At 26.2% G+C, this 24973-nt stretch overlaps 1 protein-coding gene and 1 long non-coding RNA gene across 5 annotated transcripts; one reads left to right on the forward strand and one right to left on the reverse strand.

Annotated features, from left to right (window-relative positions):
* Positions 1-933: 933 nt before the first annotated feature.
* LOC126904848 (molybdenum cofactor sulfurase) lies at positions 934-24783 on the reverse strand. 3 transcript variants are annotated; one of them, XM_050684152.1, is made up of 13 exons: positions 24618-24767; positions 24104-24260; positions 17335-17471; positions 16961-17243; positions 15764-16015; positions 14791-15067; positions 13366-13487; positions 13124-13303; positions 7336-7345; positions 3723-3948; positions 3419-3625; positions 2684-2907; positions 934-1226 (listed from the first exon to the last, which is right to left on the reverse strand). In XM_050684152.1, exons 1-13 carry the CDS (start codon positions 24667-24669, stop codon positions 1038-1040), a joined length of 2316 nt encoding a protein of 771 aa, XP_050540109.1. In that variant the 5' UTR covers positions 24670-24767; the 3' UTR covers positions 934-1037. The 3 variants fall into 3 exon arrangements, with proteins under 3 accessions (XP_050540109.1, XP_050540107.1, XP_050540108.1); XM_050684150.1 differs by lacking the exons at positions 934-1226; positions 2684-2907; positions 3419-3625; positions 3723-3948; positions 7336-7345 and adding exons at positions 9862-10078; positions 10204-10427; positions 10518-10724; positions 11843-12072 and having other exon boundaries at positions 24618-24783; XM_050684151.1 differs by lacking the exons at positions 934-1226; positions 2684-2907; positions 3419-3625; ... (2 more) ...; positions 17335-17471; positions 24618-24767 and adding exons at positions 9862-10078; positions 10204-10427; positions 10518-10724; positions 11843-12072 and having other exon boundaries at positions 24104-24164.
* On the forward strand, positions 6880-13282 carry LOC126904861 (uncharacterized). Of its 2 annotated transcripts, none has more exons than XR_007703834.1 (3): positions 6880-7261; positions 12134-12223; positions 13149-13282. It is a non-coding gene; the product is annotated as an uncharacterized LOC126904861 (long non-coding RNA). The 2 variants fall into 2 exon arrangements; XR_007703833.1 differs by lacking the exon at positions 6880-7261 and adding an exon at positions 10798-10928.
* Positions 24784-24973: the final 190 nt, after the last annotated feature.

Consider the following 24973-nt stretch of genomic DNA (forward strand, 5'->3'; position numbering starts at 1 on the left):
TTTTATTTATTATTATTTGTATCTCACCAAAGACGCTTTAACCTTTTCAAATTGTAAGCTAATTTTTTTTCCTGATCACTCTTTACATAAATTTAACACTAGCAAATTATTGGGAGAGAGGGGGTTATGGGTGTCATATTATATAATTACAAAAATAATTATGTGATGAACATACATTTTTTTTTTGTGTTGAGAGGGAAGTTAAAAATTTTCTTATGAATATCCTCTTGAGACGAAACCCTAGTTACGCCACTGAAATCTAAATGTTTTATCCCTCTTTATGAAAAATGATCGCCACCAAAGAATATTTTGAATAATAAATTTTAAATAGAACTAATTTATGGCTGAAACATGTGTAATATAATATGTTTAAACAGTTTGCATTTATTAAATATTTCTCTAAATTATATATTTAAATTTTTTGGTTGATAAATATCATGTATTTTTAAGAATATGAATTTAATGTATAAATAGAAGTGTTGATTTTTTTTAAACGAAAAGATAAAATAAAAGACCTGTATTGTTGTCACAAACAGAGTAGCCTACTGTTATCTCTATGATGATGGTGACGAGCATAGTAAAATTAAATCGAATTAAATCTTGGTTTATAAACTACTACAGTGTAGCAGATAATACAATAAAGATATATTACAACACAGTTGAAGTTAATAATAATAATAAAAAAATTATAAATGAAATTGAAAACCGAAATTAACTAAAAAAAGTTCATTAAAATACTTGACTATAACGGGACAGTGCCCCTTAATATAGAATATATACAACGCAATGTATTTACATGTGACGTCACGTTGAGTTTATTGTTGGTTACATATTTTACCCCTAGGCTTATCATGCGCACTAATTTGATCGAGCATACTTCTTATTCATTTTACTATGGTTACAAGTATGTTAGGACAAAAAGATTAAAAATTGATAGTATAAATATATTTATTTTTATAATTTATTTTTTATATAAAGCTAATCTATACAAATCTTCTAATTTTGTACCTTTAACTATACAATTTTTTATTTAATACTTATTTAACTTCAATAAGTTGATCAACTTCTATAAAAGCAGATTGTGAATCACAGCATTTTAAGTAAATACCAAAAACACTTTTTCCATTTAGTTTATTTTGAGCCAGTATTCTCAAAGTCTTAGGATTTTCTTCTGCACTTGATTGTTCTATGTTCACCATTTTACATCGCACGCACAGCTCGTCTTTCTAAAATTTTATTAAATCATAAATGTACTGTTAAATTATATCTAAATCATAAAAAAATAATAAAAAATTATTTTCTTCTAGTACCTAAATACAAATGTTTTTTATATATTACTGTTACAATTGTAATAATTTTTTATAAAAGCTTTACAGGAGTTAGGCTTCAGGCCCATTGCTGTGAGACCAATTGTTTCCACTTATCTCTATCGTATGCTAATATCTCTCTATTGTTCACTAACAAACTCTATATAACTTTGTTGATCTTGTCCTTTCATTGCTGTTAGGCCTTTCTCTTGATTTTATTGTGTTCGGTTTCCATCTTGTGGCCAACTTTATAGAACTTTCCAATCTCCATACATCACTATCACATCCCAGCCTACTGCTTTTAAGGGCACCAATTACGTTTGTTTCGCCATATATTACTTCTATTTCACGGTTTTTTCCTAACTCGAATTTCCTTTAACCGTTTTTTTGTAACCAAATATCCTACTAAGGAACTTTTGTTAAAAAGTAGCTAGTTTATTTTCATTTGTTTTTGTAGTCACCAAGCTCCATTAGTATACAGTACAGCTGGTCTCACTAGCACTTTTCATAATTTAATTTTTGTCTTCCAAGATAACATCTTTGAATTAAATTGAGAAACCAATCCAAGATTGCCGCTACTAACATAAGTTTTATTTTTTTACGGCTACTTGTGTCCTTGTTTATTCCTAGGTATTTGAATGATCCCTACTCTTTTAAATTTAAAGTCAGTAATCAATTAAAAGAAAAAGTTATTACTTATCAATCAATAAAGATAAGTATATTGTCTTATTAAATTTATGTTTGCATATCGGCTGATATATCAAAGGGTTATTTTGTCTTTTAAAGAGAGCTATTTAAAGTCATGTTTTTATTATTATTATTGATATGTATTACTTAATACTTTTGCTGTCTAGAAACTTTCTAGAAATATTTAGAAACTTTGTACGGGGGTTTCAGATACCTTTTAAAACAGAGTAGTGACGAGATTTACCCCTCCACTATTTGTGCTACTATGATTTTATGTCCTAGGGGGTGGACTCCATAGACCCTTCCGTAAATACGTCTCTTGTCTAGAATTTATGTATAACTTGTGTTATAAATAGCTGTCATATTTGTATTTTTCTCAAATGCTTATGTTACCCAACCAAACCAAACGCTGATAGTCTCTCAGAAAAAAAAAATGTTTGCGACTCCTAAGCTTTGTCTCAAATTATGCCCCTGACATTGATCCCTGTACATATGTGCACAGATTAGTCCTATAAGCTTTTTAGAATTTTAGAAGATTCGGAGTATCAAAAAAGTCTATATTAACTGGAGATAATAGAAATTAAGTTGGTCCGGTTTAAATGATTCGTTATTTGAATTTATAATTAAAAATTATTTTGCAAACTATTACTATGATAAACTTTTATTATGATAACCGTAGTTTAACTTACTAGGAACTTGATATTTCCAATAACTACTTCGGTCCAATTAACCTCTGAGTTAGCTGGAATTTCACCAGACACTAAAATATTGCTTCTGAATCTGAGTAAAACGCTGTCAAAGTCAACGTCAGTAATATCATCTTCTAATTTGTGCATTAACCATTTAATAGTCGACTCGGTTGTTAATAAATATTGACTTTGATTAGCCCCAAAAACTTTTTTATCCAATAACCCTTCAATAGTTTACTACATTATAATCCATATATACTTAATAATTACAATACATTGATAACTTAGTGATAGTACCTCGAAACTACAAATTTGTAAAAATGTATTTTCTTGCATAATTGCAGTAATTTTTTTGTAGTTGATTATGTCAATAAGCGACTTTGTAAAAATAACGCAATTTTCTGAATTAAGGTAATATGATATAATATATTTGATTTTTAATTTATTGAATATTATTACATTTGTCAAAAAATAAGTTTTATTAATAAAATTATAATTTTAGTTTTATTTATATACTTTAATTAATATTTTAGAGGTAACACATGAAAAATATTCTGAATTAAAACTGCTATAAATTAATAAATTGTTAATAATATATAATTAACTTTTTGTCTTCTAAAAATATACATACGAGGTATTAGCATTAAGGTATAGATATATTATACATGCACCATATATATAAATATATATATAGATTTTTTCTAAATCAATAATTAACAAATATGTAACATTTACCGTATTCATTAGCTCTTGGTGGATTACGTCCAGTGCATTTGACTAGTCTTAGTCCAGGTAAGTCCAAATTAAAGCTGAGCCATTCTGCGACTTGATCACCACAATCAACTCCCTCCAAAGAGCCACCCCAAGATAAATTACCCTTTCTCATGGAATCGCTCCTTTTCGATCTTAAGTCTATTGTCATAGGTACTTTGTCTTTATTCCCTTCAATTTAAAAAATGTATAATAATAGAAGTAATATATATTTTAATAATTATAATTATTAATATTATTAATACATAAATTTCTCAGTAAATCATACCTGCATAGGTCAATGTCATTATTTCTTTAAATAAATCGATTTCAGGTTTTACCAAACATAATTTAGGTTCTTGTAATTGAGTTATGCACCTACCGTCTTCGTTAACCACAGCCCACATTCGATCATAGCGAAAACCATATACTTCTAAAGGCCACTGTTGTACTTCAATAGCACCACAGGATTTGATAGGGTAGATAAAAATCCTTGATACTTTTAAACTCATTATCTTTGTTGGTGTATTTTTAAGTTGTATTTGTATACAAAAAATAAATTAAATTAAATATCACTTTTACATGTATTTAGTAATTTATACAAATAAAAAAATTATTAGAAGTTTAATATATTTATGTTTTGGAGCCATATGCAACCATAATAAAAAAAACCTAGCACAGTGGGGTTGCGGCATAGTTTGGTTCAGTATAGATTTAATCTGACAGTGATTTAAATCACTATCGTAAGAAACGCTTTGATGAAAATATGTAGATAGTGTTTAAATTTAAGAAATTAGTGGATAATTACAAAAGCAACATCAACTTCTATTTCCTTAATTATATCCAGATTCGTAATTCTTATAATTATATATTATATAATTTTTAAAATTAATTGTTTTCAAATTATTATTGATTTTGATTATTAATATGTTAAAAGTTATCATTTTTAACCTACTATTTTTTGTGAAAATTTATAATAAAAACTAAAATGAATTTATTACCATAACTTTTAGCTCAACTTGCAAGTTTGAAATTGACATCATTAAATAGAAAAAAATGGCATTGTTAAGATTAATATGCAGTCAGGAAATTTTATAATTACTATTTACAGTAAATTTATCAAAAAAGCTCGATTCTTTTTTGCATTTTTATCGTAACAGATCATTTAAATAAAAATCATAGTAATAATTTCTAATTAACTTTTGTTGTTTAAAAAGATTCTAAAATTGAAATATGAAGAACTGAATTGATTTTAATAATTTACTTTAACTAAAAAAACCAATCAAAAAAAATTATTAATAAGATCTACTCAATTGAGTGTATTATAAAATTTGATTATAATTGTAAAAATCCATTGTTAAATTGAGGTGAAACTAAAAATCATTTTTTTTAGATTTATGATTTATACAGAATGGCCCACCACTCACTGACAACTTAAATAACTTTTGATCCAGTTAATATTTTTAGCTGATTTTTTTTTTAAATAATAGTTATACGTTAGGTCTATAGCTATATCTCAATAATTAATTTTTTTACATTTTATTAAAAATATTAATTATTTTTAAATTTTAAATAAAATGTAAAAAAAAAATCTAAGATAGCTATTTTGTAGAGTAGAATTTAAGAAAAATTTTAGTAAAAAAATATCTTATTAATATTCAGTAGTAAATATTCTGTAGCGTTTTGAAGTTTGTGAAAATTTGAATTTTCATGTATTATTTTACGGTATTAAACATTGAAATACGTATTGAGAAAAGGACAGAAGAAAACGCTCTTTTCAATATACTTTTGAATGAGAGTGATAAGTAATAATTGCCTTATCTAATTTCTTATCTTGGTATTAATGCCAAGTTTGTAATGTATACACATTATCATTATATGTATACACAATAATCATGAAAAGATATTTTTAATAAAATGTAAAAAAATAAATTATTGAGATATAGCTATAGACTTAACGTATAACTATTATTTAAAAAAAAAAATCAGCTAAAAATATTAACTGGATCAAAAGTTATTTAAGTTGTCAGTGAGTGGTGGGCCACTCTGTATAACAACATGTTTCAAAAAAATTTGGAATATTATAGTCTAGTAGTAGCACACAGAAATAGTGTAAAAAAATTATTAAATTACAAAATAAAATTATTTACTTTTATAGTTGAATACTTTTATCATATCAAATCTAATTCGACAATAAATACTTTAAAAATATTAGAAATTAATGATTTTAATAGTTTGTATAGATAAGGCTGGTTAGATTCGGTGGATTCGAACCTGGTACCCTAGCTGTGAAAGACATAAGTGTTACTGATTTGGTAACTGTTCGTCGCTTTTGTTGATTAATAAAATTGGTAATCTAAGCTGATTCAAATTTTAAAGTTACTTTTTTGACTTTAAAAAATCAAAAAATTTAAATAAGCTTTAATTTAGAATTAAATAAAAGTGTCAATATTTCCGGAACATTTTCAAAAATTATATTAAAAAAAGCTTAACTTGTGTGCAAAAATTACTTTTTTGAATCCCCCCCCAGTGGGCAGATATAGAGTCTGATTTTCAAAAATGTATAACAAATGAAAGAAAAATATCTAAGGTTTTAATATATAAAGAAAAATGCATTTTAATTTGTTCATTTTTCAAAAAGTTATTGTAGTTTAAGTATTAAAATATTTCATGTTAAACAGTGATTTTTACATAAAAATGACATTTTTCGTTAAATTCAATGGCCATTTTCTCATAGAAAAAAAGGTGTCGGGACAAATTTTTGAACTTATAGTATTTATTGTAAGCTTTAATTTGACATATATTTAAAGCTCGGAGTATTTCCGAAATATTTTCAAAAATTAAGTTTACAAGTTTTTGTAAAAAATTTGCTATTTTATATCCCTCCTTGTGAGCACGTTAAGTGTTAGATTTTCAAAAAAATGATGTAAAATAAAAGGGATATATCTAAGATTTCAATATAAAAAAAACTTATATTAATTTGTTCATTTTTAAAAAAGTTATAGTAGTTTTAAGAAAAAAAAGTGAAGACAATATCAAAAATTACTGATTTTTAAAATTGTAATTTTTTTGGAAATTTCCCCCATTTACGGGGAACGAGGGAAATTTTTTCAATTTTTAAGGGTAACGTCTTCAACTAGATACGATTTGTGATCTTTTGACATATTGTTCATCAAAATCGGTCCAGTGAGAGCTGAGAAAAAGTGGCAACAGTCACAAAAAAAAAAAAAATACACATCATGGTAAAATTAATATTTTCTCAGCTTCGTATCGAAGTTAAAAAACATTTGATTGAAAATTTTAATAATTTGTTTACTTACCAATTATTTATCGTGCTGATAACTTTATTTTATAAATATTAAAACAGACGAAAATAAATAATAATTTTTTTTTCTATGTATTAGATACAATTTTAGTTCAAGTAAAAATAAAATATGTCTCAGAATTTCATAAAATAGCTTAATATTTGGAGTTGTTATTTTTGTGTTATTAGTAAACGAGTTTGTTATGGTAAGAATTATCTATTGCAATTTTAAAGATTAAGTATAAGTGGGAACAGATAAAACAAGGTACAATTATATTCAAGTAGAAATAGGTATGTGTTTGTATTATACAGAATGTTCAGTTAGTTTAAAATACAATATACCAGCTAGGTGATTCTATTAACACTAGTCATTCAATTTCTCTTAAAATAATAAACACGTCAAGAATATTTCTTTGTATTCATATATTTTTTGTTATATCAGTTATTAATTACTTTTTTAAATTCACCCCTTTTACCTTATAAAAAATGTTATTTTATTTTAGCTTCGAGGCGAAGTTGAAAAGGTACTTATTTTTAATCATGATGTGTTTATTTATATTTTTTTTGTCTGTCACGACTTTTTCTCAGTTCTCACCACATTGATTTTACTTAAAACGTTAGTATTGAATATCGTCAATATTATTATCACAAAACGTATCTAATTGAAGACATTACCCGAATAAATTAAAAAATTTTAAAATCGATAAATTTTGACATTTTTTAAACTTTTTAAATGTCCATAGAAGAGAGAACATTTTAAAATTCATTCTAAGATTTCTTATTAAATATAGTTAGATCACATTCAAAAATGTTTGATTACTACTAATATTCAACGATATTTTTACAAGGTCACTTATGAGTGGTCCTAATAATTATTTACATTGAGTGATTTTATTTTTTTTAATGGGATTATACATATTTAAGTATCTTACAAAATAAAAAATGATCTAATTAAGAAAATTTACTGGACGATGACAACTTTTGGATCAGTACTTTGAAAATTTTTAAATTTTTTATATTTAGGCAGTAGGAGAGGTTTCACCAGTGAAATGTCCAAAAATAAATATTACCATACTCGCGCCTTACCGTTAGCATTAAATTTTAAAACAGCAATTATAAAATTAAAAACGGTAGCACAGTGGGGTCGCGGCATAGTGGAGACATTGCATAGTAGGGTCCAGTATAGATTTAATCTGACAGTGATTAAAATCACTATCATAAGAAACGCTTCGATGCAAATCTGTAGATAGTGTTTAATTTTAAAAAATTGATGGATAATTGCAAAAGCAACATCAACTTCTATTAAAATAAAATACAAAACCCATAATTATCATACAAAAATAGTATATTTTTCAATATGGTAGCCATTTGCGTATAGAAGATAGATCGTCGGGACAAATTTTTTTTTTTCATTTTGTAGTACATAAAATAAGCTTTAATTTTATATATGTTTAAAGGACGCAGTATTTCCGGAACATTTTCAAAAATTAAGTTGAAAAAGTTATTTTTTGTAAAAAAGTTACTATTTTAAATCCTCCCAGTGAGCAGAATAAGTGTTAGATTTTCAAAAAAAATTATATCAAATGAAAGGGAAATATCTAAGGTTTCAATACAAAAAAATATTATTTTTATTTGTTCATTTTTGAAAAAGTTATGGCAGTTTTAAGTACAAAAAACATCCCGATAAAATGTAATTTTTATCGCAAACATTACATTTTTTTTTAAATTTTCGACAGCCATTTGCACATAGAAGATAAGATGTCGGGACAAATTTTTTTTTTTCATTTGATAGTATATAACATAACCTTTGATTTGATATATGTTTAAAGGACGCAGTATTTCCGGAACATTTTCAAAAGTTCAGTTGAAAAAGATCTATGTTTTTTACAATATTTTAAGTTTTGAACGCCCCCTATATAAGGGGAAATTGTCCAATTTTAATAAAAAGTATGTCAAATGAAAGATGTACTTATAATGTATTTAGAAAAAAAAAATTTGTGCTGATATATACATTTTTCAAAAAGTTATAGCATTTTTAAGTTGAAAATTTAAAATCGAAAATCGAAAATTTTAACACAAAAATAGTGTTTTTTTAACTACGGCAGCCGTTTAAATGTAGAAAAAAAAGTGTCGGGACAAATTTTTTTTTTTCATTTTGTAGTACATAAAATAAGCTTTAATTTGATATATGTTTAAAGGACGCAGTCTTTCCGGAACATTTTCAAAAATTAAGTTGAAAAAATTAATTTTTGTAAAAAAGTTGCCATTTTAAATCCCCCCCAATGAGCAGGTTAAGTGATAGATTTTCAAAAAAATGATATCAAATGAAAGGTAAATATCTAAGGTTTTAGTATAAAAAAAAATTATGTTGATTTGTTGATTTTTCAAAAAGTTATGGAAGTTTTAAGAAAAAAAAGTGAAAAAATTTCGAAAATTAGCGATTTTTAAATTTGTAATTTTTTTGGATATTTCCCCCATTTGCGGGGAACGAGGGAATTTTTTTCAATTTTTAAGGGTAATGTCTTCAACTAGATACGATTTGTGATCTTTTGACGTATTTTTGAAAGAAATCGGTCCAGTGAGAGCTGAGAAAAAGTGGCAACAGACATAAAAAAAAAAAAAAAAACATCATAGTAAAATTAATACCTTCTCCGCTTCGCATCGAAGCTAAAATATATAAATTATTGTAAAATTGTAGAAATTAGTATCGAAGCGTTTTTGATGTTAGACTCTTATTAATAGTTAATACTATTTTTTTGTTTTATAGCAAGATAGTAGTAAGAACAGTATGTAGCTAAGGCCAATAATAGACCAAAATTATAAATGTTGAGAAATATTAAGTCAAACATAATTTTGTACTACAAATTCTTAATTTGTTCTTTATTTTGTAATTATATTTGTCATTCTGAGAAATAGGTACTCTTATAATTTTTTTCATGTGTATGCCATCACTTTAAACATTTTCATTTAAAAAGGTTGGCGAAAAATTAAAATACTTCGTCATATATGCAATATTGATTTGTCCTAAAAAATTCAAGTTTAGGTAAAGTAAAAAAGAATAAATTTTGATGTATGAAAAATTTCATTTGTTTATTTATTTGTAATAATTGATTTTAATAATACAATTAAAGTTAAATAGTATTTTTCGTTTATTGAAAATCAACATGTTGTCCAATAAACATGTCATGTATTGAAATTAAGTTTTCATATTTTAGATAAATCCCAAAAATTATTTTGCCTTTCCATTTGTGTTGATCCAATACACTTAAAATGTTTGGATTTTGGTTAGCTTTCGTCTGGTCAATACATATAATTTTACATCGGACACACGGGGAATGTACCTATAAGTATAAAAATATAAATGAATAATAAAATAATTAAAAAACCCTTATTCTTGCAAAACAATTTTTTTTTATAATACATGATACTTATTCTTATTTAAAAGTTATCTTCATTGAAAACTAACTAGTAATTTTATTTTTCCTATACTAATTTTAGTCCAGTTAACCTCCGAGTTCGCTGGAATATCACCAGATACCAAAATATTGCTTCTAAATCTAAACAAAACGCTATCGAAGTCAACGTCCGTAATATCATCTTTTAGTTTTCTCATTATCCAATTAACAGTTGACTCAGTTGTTAATGAATATGAACATTGATTGGCAGCCAAAATGTTCATATTACTTTTGTCTTTAAATGACATAAAATACAAAAATAAAGCATACAAGTGTTTTAACAGTTGGGAACTTAAATTAAAATTTCTATTTTTATAAATATTACCATGATTATTTGATTTTATAGAGGTACGGTCTATACATTTGATTAATCGTAGATTAGGTCTATCCAGGTTAGTACTTAACCAAAACGCTACTTCGTCACCGCAATCAAAACCTTTTACTTGACTACCAATACAAATTTTACCAGTTTTTATTTTATAATGACTATAATTTTCTAAGCTTATTGTTACTGAATTATTGTTCAAATTTCCTATATAAAAGTCAATTAATTATAAATTAATTAATGATAAATAAAATTTAATTCAAGTTATAAATATCTAGTATTTTATATAACAATTGTAAATTGTAACTGTTACTGAAAAGTGTCACATTGTATCATTAAATTAGTTCCTTAAATGAACTAACAGTAATAGAAGAGTAATGAGATTTGAAGTTGGGGAGGTTTATAAGAAAGGTAGTATATGTGTATTTATAATAATAAAATAATGTTTATATCATAGTTTTCTCTGATTTCCTTAGTTTTTAGTTTTAGTTATTATCGAGGTGGACATAATGCCCATGCGCTCAGACAAAATGAAATGAGTCTTCCTCTTCTATTCCACACTTCCTGCACAGTGGTGATTCCGATACCCCCATTACGTTAAGATGTTTAAGCAGGTGACCATGTCTTGTCAGTAGACCAGTCAGGGTGCTTATTTGATGTCTAGTCATGCTATTAAGATCACCCAGCAATAGACCGGGGGTCTTGATAAACATTTTAAATTGTCTAGGTACTACCAAGTACTTCCAGATTTTCCTGTGTTGTTCTCTGCACCAATTCTTGGGTAGCGCTTTGAGCGATTGCTCAGTGAGATTTCCTTAGATACTACTTATATAAATATATTTTAATTTTAATGGATTGATGATAATTTTATAATGATAGATAGAACATTTTTCAAACTGAGCAGGGTCAATAAAGGATTGAAGAGACTAAGACTTTAAACTTTTTCGGATTAATTCTGAAATATTGTAGATAAATTATAACAAAAAAAATTTGAGCGAAGAAAAAATTTAATTTTAGTCCTCTACAAAAAGTTTCACGCTCTCTATGGAATCTACTACTCGTTAATTTTATTTATAAATATATATTGCATTTAAACATTAATTATTTTTATTTTATGATTATCACATTAATTGAGTTGGTCAATTGCAAAGGGACGTACGTCCATAAAGATATTTTTTAGTTTCGCTTTTTTCTACCTAGTTATAAACTAATTCGTCAAGAAAAAGAAAAAAAATATCTTTTTGGAGATATATCCTTTTACAACTGGACGACTTAATTATGGCATGATAATTATAACTATTACATCTTGCTAAAATTTAAATTACCAGCAAAGTTGAGTACCATTATGCTTTTGCACAAATTAATTTGAGGTCGTATCAAACATAGTTTAGGTTCTTGTATTTGTGTTATACAAACTCCTTTTTCATTTATTATTGCCCATGTTCTGTCATATTTCAACCCGTACGTATCTACAGGCCATCGATTAACTTCAATGAATCCACAAGATTTAATTGGATATACAAAAATCCTAGATACTTTTAAACATGTCTGTCCACTGTAAAAATAAATTGGATAATAATAATAAAGTTAAAAATAAATAATTTTTTTTTTTGTAGGGAAGGTGCTGAAGAACAAATTTTCTTTAAATGACATTTTTAATGGAACCCATAATAAATGCGTTACTAAAGATAACTTTCTTTATCCAAGTAAAATTATAAAAATGTATTTTCATTTTATTTTATATATATATATATTTTATATATGCAAGGTGTAAATATATCGAATCGTAGCAATATATAAGCAGGCATCTAGAAATGATGTAAAATGAGGCATTATTTTTATATTTTTTTACCTTCAAAAAATGGGTAACTCCAAATATCTCTATAGCGAGTTACTAAATTACACACAAGCATTTCCTGCTTAATTTTTCATAAAAATTGAGCGGTCTCTCAGTTATATTGTTATTAACTTTGATAGGATTTTCCAAGTAAAATGCATGAAAAATTATCAAATTAATTGATTTTGTAGTTTTTTCGTAATTACCAAATAAAAAAAAAATTTGAATATAAATAGACTATACAATAGAATTTTTAAAAAAATTCGTTACATAATGATGTGTAAAAAAAAAGTAATATTCTTATATTTAGGGTGAAAGTCGAAGGAAAATGTCAATTTTGCAGGAAAAAAATGAAATGAGGTATATTTATATGAGACTTGTAGGAAATACTAAGGTCTGATTTTTTGATTTTTGTAGCTTTCTTGGGGGTTAAAATCCTTCTTTTTGAAGATGAAAAAATATGGGACTCTATTTTACACAATCATGTATAACTAAGGTTCAATAAATTTACATTCTGTATGTATTGTAATGTAATATAAATATATGAATATATAAAGATGTTGTAAACATAAGTGAACTGAAAATGTTAACGAGATACTTTCAATCATTGATCAATCCCTTAATTATGTTATCTGGAGTAATTTCTTGGAAAAATGCCAGATATTATTTTCTAAAGAAAAAATAAAAGCTCTTTTTCGTGGAACCTAAAATTAGTCTATTTATGTAGGTTGTAATAAAATTTTATTAAAATTATTATTTTGTGTATTACATTATTAATTTCATTTCTAAATTAGGCGATTTAATGACATTATTTTGCCGAAAAGATGAAATCAGTACGGAATACAATTTATCAGCATCCTGTTTACTAGACTGATATCCGAATGAAACTCGAACAGAACCAGTAGGAATACCATCGATAAGATCAAAATTATCGCCACAAATGTGGCCTCTGTAAAAAATATGAAAACAATAAATAATAGATAGTAATTGATATTGTTAACGACTATTTACTTTATTTTATGATTCTTTTTTATTTGCTGGTTTGTTAGTTTCAAGTGCATTTGGCAAGCACCTGGATTGCAGAAACACCCTACACGCAATACTATTTTATTGTTGTCGGCAATGTTTTTAACCTACGCGTGATTACACTTTTATCAATTAAAAGAATAAATTCTATATTAAAATAAACTTTATATTAAAAGTATAAAATATTAAAATTTACAATAGTAATATTTAAAAAATATACGAATTTGGTATAAAAAAAATATATATAAAAAGCCTAATTGCAATGATTGAAGTAAAAAAAATTTTAATCTTAAATTTTTAAATAGTGTTCGCGCCAAGCGTGAGAGCTGCACTGGTTAGGTGTGGTCAGCTGGTAGTGCTTGTGCGCCATTAGCTGTTAGGACGCCTTATCAGAGGTCTGTATTTTTTGGTCGTTTTATTCAAAAAAAATATATGTATCTGTTGTAGTATTATACAATTTAGGTTAAGTTACGTTGGTTTTTCATTAGTTAAGTGTTGTTTTTGTATGAATTAGTAGAACATTGTTTAAGTTTTGTTTTTAAAATACATTATTCATATTATTATTATGAAGGCATATAGTTGTTTTCATTTTTTTTTTACATTGGCGGGTGCATTGTTGTAGTGAAACTACAGATATTTTATTACTATTGTAAATTGTAATTCATTTTGTTCATATGGAGCATAGCTGCATGTAAGTAGTATGGAGTATTATATTTATCGATTATTCGGTTCGATAATGGTAGGTTCAGTTGTTCGTATCTAATTATTTAGTTGTATTCATTGAGCTGGGTAAGCTTATTTTGTGTTATCAAAAAATATTTTTCTTTTGGCAATTTTCAATTGATTAGAAACCTTATTTTTTATTGTTAGTTGCCCCTATTTTAATTCTGTACGACGGAGTTCCATTCTCCATTTTTATTTTGGATTTTTTTAGAACAGCCCAGGCAACAACAAATAGGGTTTAATTTTTTTTAACGTACACATATCGTATAACAAAAAAAATTATAAAACGTTTTAAATACAAAAAACTTGAAACATATTAGTAAAACAACGTTTAATTAAACCATATCATTAAATAAACAAATGTGATCGTTTTAAAACTTGTAACATAAAACTGAAAATTTTTTTTTTATTTTAAGCCCTGTTTACATAAATTTCAAAAGTTACAGATAAATTAAATAGCATATTACAATTTTTAACTACAAATTTTCTGATTCCAAAAAAAAAAGTTAACATCATTTGATTTTGAGTTACACAATCTTTATAATTAATACAGCTTAGATAAATTTCTCAAAAATTTACACTTAAAACCTAAGTTCATTGTGTGATATAATGGGCTGTTTTCGGTTTTAATACGCGTTCATAAAGCTTGCAGTTTAATAATAAATGAAGACTTATGCAAACACTTACTTCATTGTACCCGACGAAGTCGCCATTTGCTCTGATTATATTGAAATTAATAATGCCACCTTGGGTTTTTTGGCAAGTGTAATCAGTATCTGTATAAAGTTGAAACATAGGCTTTTGATTACCATGCTTCGCCTCACACATTTTTTTGTATAAGTAAGCGGCCAATTCAAACACTTTTTGACTGATTGATACCATAGATCCCGTTAATCGTTTCAGAGTATTCAATCCGTGACCAACTGCTATTATAGACAGAAAATTTATTGTTCCATCTTCAAACCTAATATATAATTCATATTTAAATCATTACATGTAATTGTAGTGGTTGTTATTTGAGGTAAAAGTAAAAATGATAAATTTTAAAGATTTAATTATTTTAGGTAATATTTCAGACTCAAAATAGCTACATTAATTAATTATAACTTCAATTTTTTCGATTTACCATGATTTTTTACCAATTATTTTTATCTAAGCGTTCAAAATCTAGAATTTAATCTAGTTTAAAAAAATTTGAAAACCTCCCCAATTTTAGAAATTTAGAAGAATATTTTAAATTTATAATACCAGAAAAAACTGCATTTTCAAGTACTTTTTTTTTTAAAAACATGATCCTAATCAATAGAATATTTTAATTGATCATACCAAAGTAAGTATACTTTCTTTTAGTATATTTTTTATAAAAAATTTAAAAACGGGAAGGGTTTGAAATTGACTGTCCAATCATTAAAAATTCTATTAAAAAATTCATTTTTTGAAAATGTTTTCATGATGTATTTAATATGAGAAAATTATATCTGAAGACAAAATTGTAACAAAATTTTGTTGGGTATTTTGGATATTTTTATCTTATTGGATATTTTGTATCACATTGGTTGTAATTTTTACTAGGTAATATTTAATAAATAATAATTTTGATAATAATAAATTATATTGACTATATATATAATGAGTCGCATTTACACAAAAAATAATTTACCATTCATGAAGTTTTGTCTTAGGCACGAAATAACGACTTTGAGACAATGTTATTTCTACGGTTCCACCGCCAAAATATCTTTTGCGGCTAAGTACAGGTTTTCCTCTATGATTGTGAACTATGAGAGCACCAAGACCGGTAGGGTAACCAAATATTTTGTAAAATGATATAGCGACGAAGTCCGGTGAGTATAAATCAAGGTCTAAGTGGTCGGTAGACACGTATGAAGCAGCGTCCAATAGTACATACCATCTGCATAGGAAAATTAAGTAAAAATTTTATATTGAATAGTATAGTAATGTATGTCATAGTAAATATACTTATTAAACTGTTTGTAATTAGCTTTGATCTTAAAGGTTTCATCAATTTTTTTTTTCTAAAATAGCTTTCTATAGTTAAAAACATTTAATAAATAAAATGCTATGCATTAAAAAAATGAAAAATCGAGTCCATCCAAAAAAATTTTCTAATTGTGAAATTCATCTGTATGAAAAACTAGTTAAAGTTATACAAATAGCTAAGATAACATCGAAAAGATAGCATATATTATATGCTACAGGGTTTTTGAATATCAATAAATATACAGTAAATAACTGAGAAACGACTTTTTGGTGCTTCCTACGATATTGATTTCAAGTCTTTAGTTTTTAATAATTAGGTGCGATTAAATCATTTTAATTATAGGGATTTATAATCATACATATACAATTTATAGCAATTATTAATCGTGGTATAAAATCGATGATGTAAACATACTGAGTTAATTTTATAATTTATTGAGTAGGGTATTCATTATTATAAAAATAATTTATATATTGACAAAAATGTCAGTATATAAATTTACATCAATGGGGTTGGCCTGACCCAGTGGGTAGAAACGTATGTTTGGCGCATTTAGTCCCATTTTCGATTTCCATAACACAAACGAGATTTTTCTTGTAATTTTCTCATTGGTGATGTCTGGTCTCTGATGTAAGCCTGATATAAACCCGTCCCAGCTAAAAACCAACTTTGACTCACTAACACGTGAAATAGGGCCACCAGTTTCTATAGTATGTTAAATTTGGAAAATAGAAGGATGTAAAACTGATCATATAAAATTACTCTATTATTAGTGTTTAAAATTTCATTTAATAATATTTTCATTTTTATATTTAATATTTTTTTTTTAGCGATGTTGTTTCATTAAAATCTTACTTGGAGGGTTCAATGTTTTCAGTATATTTATTTAGAACACCTTTTTTACATTTATCAATCCAGCTTAATGGGTACTTTACACCAGAGAAGTTTGATTGTGCTGGATAGACAAATAATGAGTTATTTGATTTTGACGAAGTTGATAAATAAACTTCTGTAGCATCAGTAACTTGAGTTGGACTTAGACACAACATTTTAATACCGGTTGCCAATTCTCTCATACCCAAAACTGACGTATGGTTGTCTAGTGTGTAGCCAAACGTGCTTATATTCAATTTAGATTCTAAAAGATAAGTTAAATTATATAATGTAATTTATATATCATAGATCAAGTCCTATATTCAGAATTATTCATAATTATTTTGAATACTAACGAGGAGAATTTTTTTTCAACTTATGAGATGTGCAACTCCATTTAAAACACTCAGCTACTAGTTTTAAAGCTCCAGTAGCTCCTGTGGTAAATATAATACTGTATTTTTCTGAATTAGTATTAAAATGTTTTAAAATTCTATAAAAAAAATAAAAATGGATTATTTTTTGTTCTTTTATGATTATTAATAAATTTACTTCATAATATTCTATTCTTTAATAGAACATTAGGTAATTAAATAAAACATGGTAGATTTTAGAGATATGTTTCAGAACAATAACCTTTTAAATTTTTATTCCCTATGGGAAGGGAATAAGAATACTTCCACGGCCCGTCTACCAGTCTCAAGAGACGACCGGTTGGGTTAGCTATATAGTGGGTGTAGAATTTTTTCAGAAAATATGAGGAGTCCTGAACAGAACTAGGGGATTGTCGTATCTCGGATGTACGAGGAGACAAAAAATGAGAGGAAATAAGTTATATAGAAACGGAAATGGCTTAAAGAATAAAGTATTTGATACCAGCCGGACAACTTGTGCGGTAGCTGGTTTCATCAGTCATGTGTACAGCTTGACCACACTCAACGCTCGTCATGATAACAGTGTAGGGACTTCATCACTCAATGTTTTGGAGAGAGGTGGATGAGGTGATGCAAGGAATATCTGGTAATGAGGATGTGGAGATAGATGAAGATATGAATGGACATGTAGATAATAAGAGGTGATAATATAGTTTTGTGAGAAGAATGAAGATGTTGAAAAAATCCTGGATTTTGCAATGTCGTATGATCTTGCTGTGGTATAAAAATAAGAGTAATAAATCACAGATTGATTATTTTATGTGGGAGAGAGAGAGAGTGAAAAATGAGTAAAATATGATATAGTTATCCCAGGGAAGAGTGTAACTACACAACATAGACTTATGATCAGGGGCGTCATTTCAGTTTTTTTTTTTAATGTGCGTGATTTCAGGTAGGCCATTTTGAAATTTCACAAGGCCATATAAAAATGGATATACTTAAGTAAATTATTCTTCTTTTAATTTTACCATAGATTATGAATCACAATCAACAAAGTAGTAAATATAAATTATAATAATACTTACTATTTTAATATTACATAATATAACGAAGCGTCGGGGTCGTAACAATCGTTGAATTTTATATTTATCAGTTCATTAACATTATCAATTATTGCTGTTAATTGAGCGGCAAAAAAATCGTGATAAAAACGGTAGCACAGTGGGTCCGTGGCACAGTATGGACGTGGCATAGATGGGTCAAGTATAGATTATATCTGACAGTGATTGAAATCATTATCATGAGAAACGCTTCGATACAAATCTGTAGATAGTATTTAATTCTAATAAATCGGTGGATTATTCCTAAAGCATAATAAACTCCTATTTTTTGCTATACATTGACTGCCATTTTGACATAGAAAATAGGTCGTCGGTACACATTATTTTTTTGAACTTCTAGTACATAAAATAAGCTTTATTTTAACATATTTTTAAAAGACATAGTATTCCCAGAACATTTTCAAAAGTTAAGTTGAAAAAGTTACTATTTTAAATCTCTTCTTGTGGGTTGGTGAAGGGTTAGAATTTCAAAAATATTTTATTAAATAAAAGGGAATTACTTAATGTTTAAATAAAAAAAAATAATTATTTTTATTTCTTCATTTTTCAATAAGTTATGGAAATTTTTAGAAAAGACAAGTGAAAAAAATGTCGAAATTTACTGATTTTAAAAATCGTAATTTTTTGTGGTATTCCACCATTTACGGGGAACTAGGAAAATTTTTTCAATTTTTGAGGGTAATGTATTCAATTAAATATGATTTGTGATCTTTTGACGTATCGCTGAGAAAAATCGGTCCAGTGAAAGCTGAGAAAAAGTAATGATAGACAAAAAAATAAACACATCATGGTAAAATTAATTCCTTCTCAGATTCGTATCGAAGCTAAAACTGTTACGAACATCAATATCAATATCAACATCTTGTATCCGGTACAAATATCAATAGTTCAGTAAGATATATTTATTGTTTACTCAATTAATTTTTACCAGAATATTTGTTTATTGAATCATGATAATACAAAATAGAAAAAGGTGGATGTTCCAAAGGTTATGTTGTTGATTGCAATATAAAAACGTAAAAGAAATATTCTTATGTGAAAAGGATTAGACGTGAGAGAGTACGAGTGAATTATTACTTATGATAAATTATTTTGTTTTATCGGAATTTGATATAATTCGAGGGATCGAAAATAATAAGGTTATTAAAATAATTTACAGCACGGACCTATTCTTTTGAAGTATTAAATTGTAGGAATACGGTTTTATATACAGAGTGTTCAGTAAGTCAGGAAACGGGTTTCTATTGTTCTCATTGTTACAAACAATGAGAACAATAGAAACCCGTTTCCTAACTTACTGAACACCCTGTATATCAAGCAAATCCGAGTGGCATGTGGGTTAACATAGCCATGCTCCAGAGACATCATGCTCGAGTGGCGTTCCATGCTGTTCTATGCTATTTTACTTTACCTAGTAACTACTGCACTATTGCTAATGCATTAAAAAGTAGAGAATAGAAGAAAATAGTGAATGAGAGTAAGCTATCTTAGCCTTTCTACTTTATATAGTTGATAGTCCCATCTCTTATATTTTTGGTAATCACAAATGTCGTACTGCCTTTTTAGACTATTTTATTACTGAACACCCTGTATATTTTATAATGTATTACCCGGTAATCATGACATAGATAACTATTACATGAAAATATTTATATTTAAATTACAAACTATTTTTATGATACAAGTTTGGTACATAATACAATTTTTGTAACATTATAATTTTCTTAAAATTTACATACGAATATTTTAAAAATTATTTAAAAGTAATATATGTAGATATACAACATAATGGAGTTGTGGTGTAGTGGGAAGAGATTATACAAAAGCAGAAAGAACATAGGAGGAAAATCAAAGATCCGGTGTTAGAAATTGAAAGAGAAAAATAAAAAAGAGTTTTTAAAGACGGTGAGAGAGAGGAATGTGTTGAATATCAAGAAAGACATATAAGATGTGTGGAATAGATTTTTTAATTGTGTAAAGATACTGCAAAGAAGATTGTTGGTGAGTATAGGAATAGAATTCCAGAAAATAATAAAACCTGATGGTAGGATGACGACATTCAGAAAGTCATGGAGAATAAGAAAAAGCAATTAAAATTATAGTAGAAGAGCAAAAGAAGAGAAGATTGGATGGGGTATAAACGCTTTTGTAAAAGATGCCATGTTTGCTGTAAGCAAGGCGAAGTTTAAGAGGTATTATAGGCTAGGAACAAAAGAAGGAAAATAAGAAGTCTATAGACTTACAATAGTATGAGAAAAATGGTCTAAAAATTATCACAACATAAGGTGTATAAAAGTGATTAAAGGGTGTTAACAAGCGATGATTATGCGAAAGAAGAGAAAAGAGTATTTTGAAATATTACAGAATGAGGTGTATCCAAGAGAGGCATTAGGGGATATCTCATGGAACAAGGGACTGATAGATTTAATTAATGAAACAGAGGTATGGGAGGCTGTGGTATCAATGAAAAAAAAAAATAAAGCAGTAGAATAGATGAAGTGCTAGTAGAACTATGAAAAATATTAGGCAGTATTGGTATAAGGTAATTGAAGGTTATTTTTAATAAAATCCTATTAGAAGAGAAAATGTCAAAAGAATGGAGGAATAGTATTGTGGTGTCAATATTTAAAGGCAAAGAAGATGTACAGAAGTGTGGAAATTATAGAGTCATTAAAGCTTATGAGTTATAGTATGAAGATTTGGAAAAAGGTAATAGATAAGAGAATGGGAAAAGAGACATCATTATTTAAAAACCAGTTTGGACTTAAGTATTGGTAAGTTAATGACGGAGCCATTATTATGTGTGAGACAACTAATATAAAAGAACAATGAAAAAAAGAAATCCTACCTTTTTTATGGTATACAATTAATTTTTTAAATATATGAATATTTTGATTAAAATTAAATTAGAGTCAATAAGACCGAAAAATGAGGTTTCAAAATAAAAAATTCAGTGAATAGTCTCGTGTGATTATTTATTATGTCTCAAATATATTTAGAAAATAAGTCAGTAAATAGATAAATTATTTTAAATTTTAAATAAATTATGATATTTATAAAGGTGTATTAGATTAGTACGTAATCCTGATTTACATAATTTTAATGAAAACCTATCGTCAAATCACTCGTTACAAACGTATATTTGAAAAGAAAAATAATTGAAACCTTCAATGAACAAACACCAAAATTAAAAAAAGTTGAATTGCTTAGTATGTAAAATTAATATAATATTACATTATTTAGCTTTAAATACAGGTTATTATACAAGTTAATGAACAAATTTGTAATTTAATTTAACTACACAAAACATTGAATAATAATTTTAAAAAATAATTACAATCTAACAATAATAACAAAATTTTCGCTTTTTTATGATAGTTTAATTATTTTAATGGATGCAGAAAACAACGATTTTTACGGCAAAAGAAGGTATAATCTAGAAGTCAACGCCAAAATTGTTTTAAATATAGATTTAAATTCAGTAAAAAGTTGTTCTGATAATGGAGCTCGTTGACTTTGATTATAAGAATGAAACAGAATCGACTTAGAATGTTATATTTGAAACGGTTATTACTTAACACTTCAGTAAAGTTGAAAATAGTCCTAATAATATTAAAGAAAATCACTTTGATAATATAATCAAAGTACTTGATCAAGTAGAATCGATATGGAATTTTGTATGAAGGCAAGGATATGTGCTCGTATATATTTATACTAATTGTAAGTTAAATTTATTTTTTTTTGTTTATATAATGGTTTGTTTGTGATGTTTTTTGGAAATGACTTTGATTTAATTTTAGCTTCGATGCGAATCTTAGAAAGTATTAGTTTTACTATGATTTTTTTTTTGTCTGTTACCACTTTTTCTCAGATTTCACCGAACCGATTTCTTTCAATGATACGTCAAAAGATCACAAATCGTATCTAGTCGAAGACATTACCCTCAAAAATTGAAAAAAATTCCCTCGTTCCCCGTAATTGGGGGAAACCTCCAAAAAAATTACAAATTTAAAAATCGCTAATTTTCGAAATTTTTTCAATTTTTTTACTAAAAACTGCCGTAACTTTTTTAAAAATGACCAAATCAATATAATTTTTTTTTCTTAGATGCATGATGTCTTTGCTTATCATTTGGTATATATTTTTTATAAATCTAACCCTATACCTGCCCACAGGGAGGGATTTAAAATGACAACTTTTACAACTTAACTTTTGAAAGTGTTCCGGAAAGTCTGACACTTATATATATATCTTAAATTAAAGCTAATGTAATATACTTTATCATGAAAATAAAAAAAATTACGGACTTTATTTTGTCTTCACGGTGAAAATGAGCTACCGAATGCTATATTTGTGTGACATACTATTTTTTAAAATAATATCATTTCCCTTTATATTTTTATACATTATAAATAATAATATATTTATATATATATATATTCATATATTACACTTATGAATCATAAAACATGTAATCAGGATATAAATAAGGAAATAAGAGATCATGTAGCTTTCGGAATAATCCACTAATTTTTTAAAATTAAACACTATCTAAAGATTTGCATTGAAGCGTTTTTATGATAGTGATTTTAATCACTGTAAGATATCATAATACTTGATCCAACTATGCCACGTCACCATTGTGCCGCGACCCCACTGTGCTAGGTTTTTATATGATAAAATATTTTTTTTTATTATTGTATAATATTGCAAAATTAAATCTCCATAGATTTAACTATAATTGAAAACAAAATAGAAAAATATCATAATAGTATTATGATAATACCTATTTTAATTCTACAATTATCTAATAGAATTTTTAATTTTATATAGTATTTCCAAATTATTTTGTTTTTTTTATACTAATCGATTAAGTACTTAAATAACAGACTCATGTTTAAATTTCTCATATCTAAAGAGACCTTTATATCTAACATGTGAAGTAAACATTCACAGTTAAGCGCATATTTAATGATGTCTTAACTACCAAACTGATCGACTTTCAATTAATAATCTCTTTCAAACAAAATATAAAAATTTTAATGTAAAATAATATTGTATATAATTGTTAATTTATCTTAATTTTTAAAATGATATATTTTTATATTTAGTTTTATGTAAATGTATAATATCTTGTAACAAATGGCCAAAGTTTTAGATCAATAAAAAATTTGAATATGTTATTTTTTACAGATTTTAGTTATTTTTCTAATTTATTGTAATTGAATAGAATTAAAAAGAAAATTGAATCCGATTGGTCTAACTAGTTTCAATTCGGGTTCTTTTGATGTTTTAATCATAAAAATTAGCTTAGTATTATTTAGTAATTATTTTCACGGACAAACATAAAGAAACATACCATGGTAAAATTAATACATTCTTAACTTAGCATCAAAGCTAAAAAGAAATAGACTGTGTCTAGTTTATAATGTTGGCTTATTTTACTAATTATGTTTTACTATAGTGAAACATAATAATGATTCAATATTACTGTATTGAAAATTTGTAATAAAATCTGACTAATTTTACGATTGTGAGTCCAAATTTTTTTTTAAACGTGCAATGAATACTATAAAAATGTGTTCTCATTTTTAATTTTTTGCAATAACTACAGTATTGAAATTATATACTTATGCCGTATGTTTTCGATTAGCTCATCACATATGTTTGAAGGTCGTCCAGATGAATGAGGATTCCCATATAAATTATCTATTAAGTCGTCTGTGATTTTATTTATTTGACTGTCTGTATATAAAGCTGAACCGGCATTGTCCAAATAATATACACCTTTTACATATTAAATATTAATTATAATAAAAATTTAAAAAAGAAAATCAATATATTTAATTTTTAATTTTTAATTTTTCGAACAATTGGACTTCAATATAGTAATATATTATAATATAATAATAAATTACAATATAGTAGTCTTAATTATAATTTAAAATTAAAAATTTTAGGGAATGATCAAGATTGACAAATAGTTACTATTAATTTTTAGTAATTGTATCAGGCTACAATTAGAGTTTAATAAATATTTTTTAAAGATGTATTATATGTTTTATTTTAAAAATATTTGCATTTCTAGTTGTATATCTATATCTAATCTCTTTTCAGAATTTCTAACATAGATAAATAATGTACCTTTAAGTCTTTTGAATTCATTTTTAATTGGTCCATGTAATTGGTTTTCCATATCATTTATATTTAAGTATTCACTTTATTTAATTGATACATTTATATAAGTTCTTTAAGTAAAATAATGTGCAATATACACACTATGAAAATAAATAAATATGTCAAAGGATCGTTTCGTTGCTAACTGAAAAGCTAATGTCGTGATGGTACAGAAACCTCTTTAGTATTCATTTTACGGAAGACCTATAAATGAGATCGTTTTACAGATATTAGGTTACCTAAGATTGTATAAATATATACAATTTTTGTCTACTTTTTTTATGATAAACTAACTTTAAATTTTTTTCTTATATTATAAAACT

This window comes from Daktulosphaira vitifoliae, unplaced genomic scaffold (assembly GCF_025091365.1).
Source record: "Daktulosphaira vitifoliae isolate Bord-2020 unplaced genomic scaffold, ASM2509136v1 Scaffold_4, whole genome shotgun sequence".
Lineage (NCBI taxonomy): Eukaryota > Metazoa > Arthropoda > Insecta > Hemiptera > Phylloxeridae > Daktulosphaira > Daktulosphaira vitifoliae.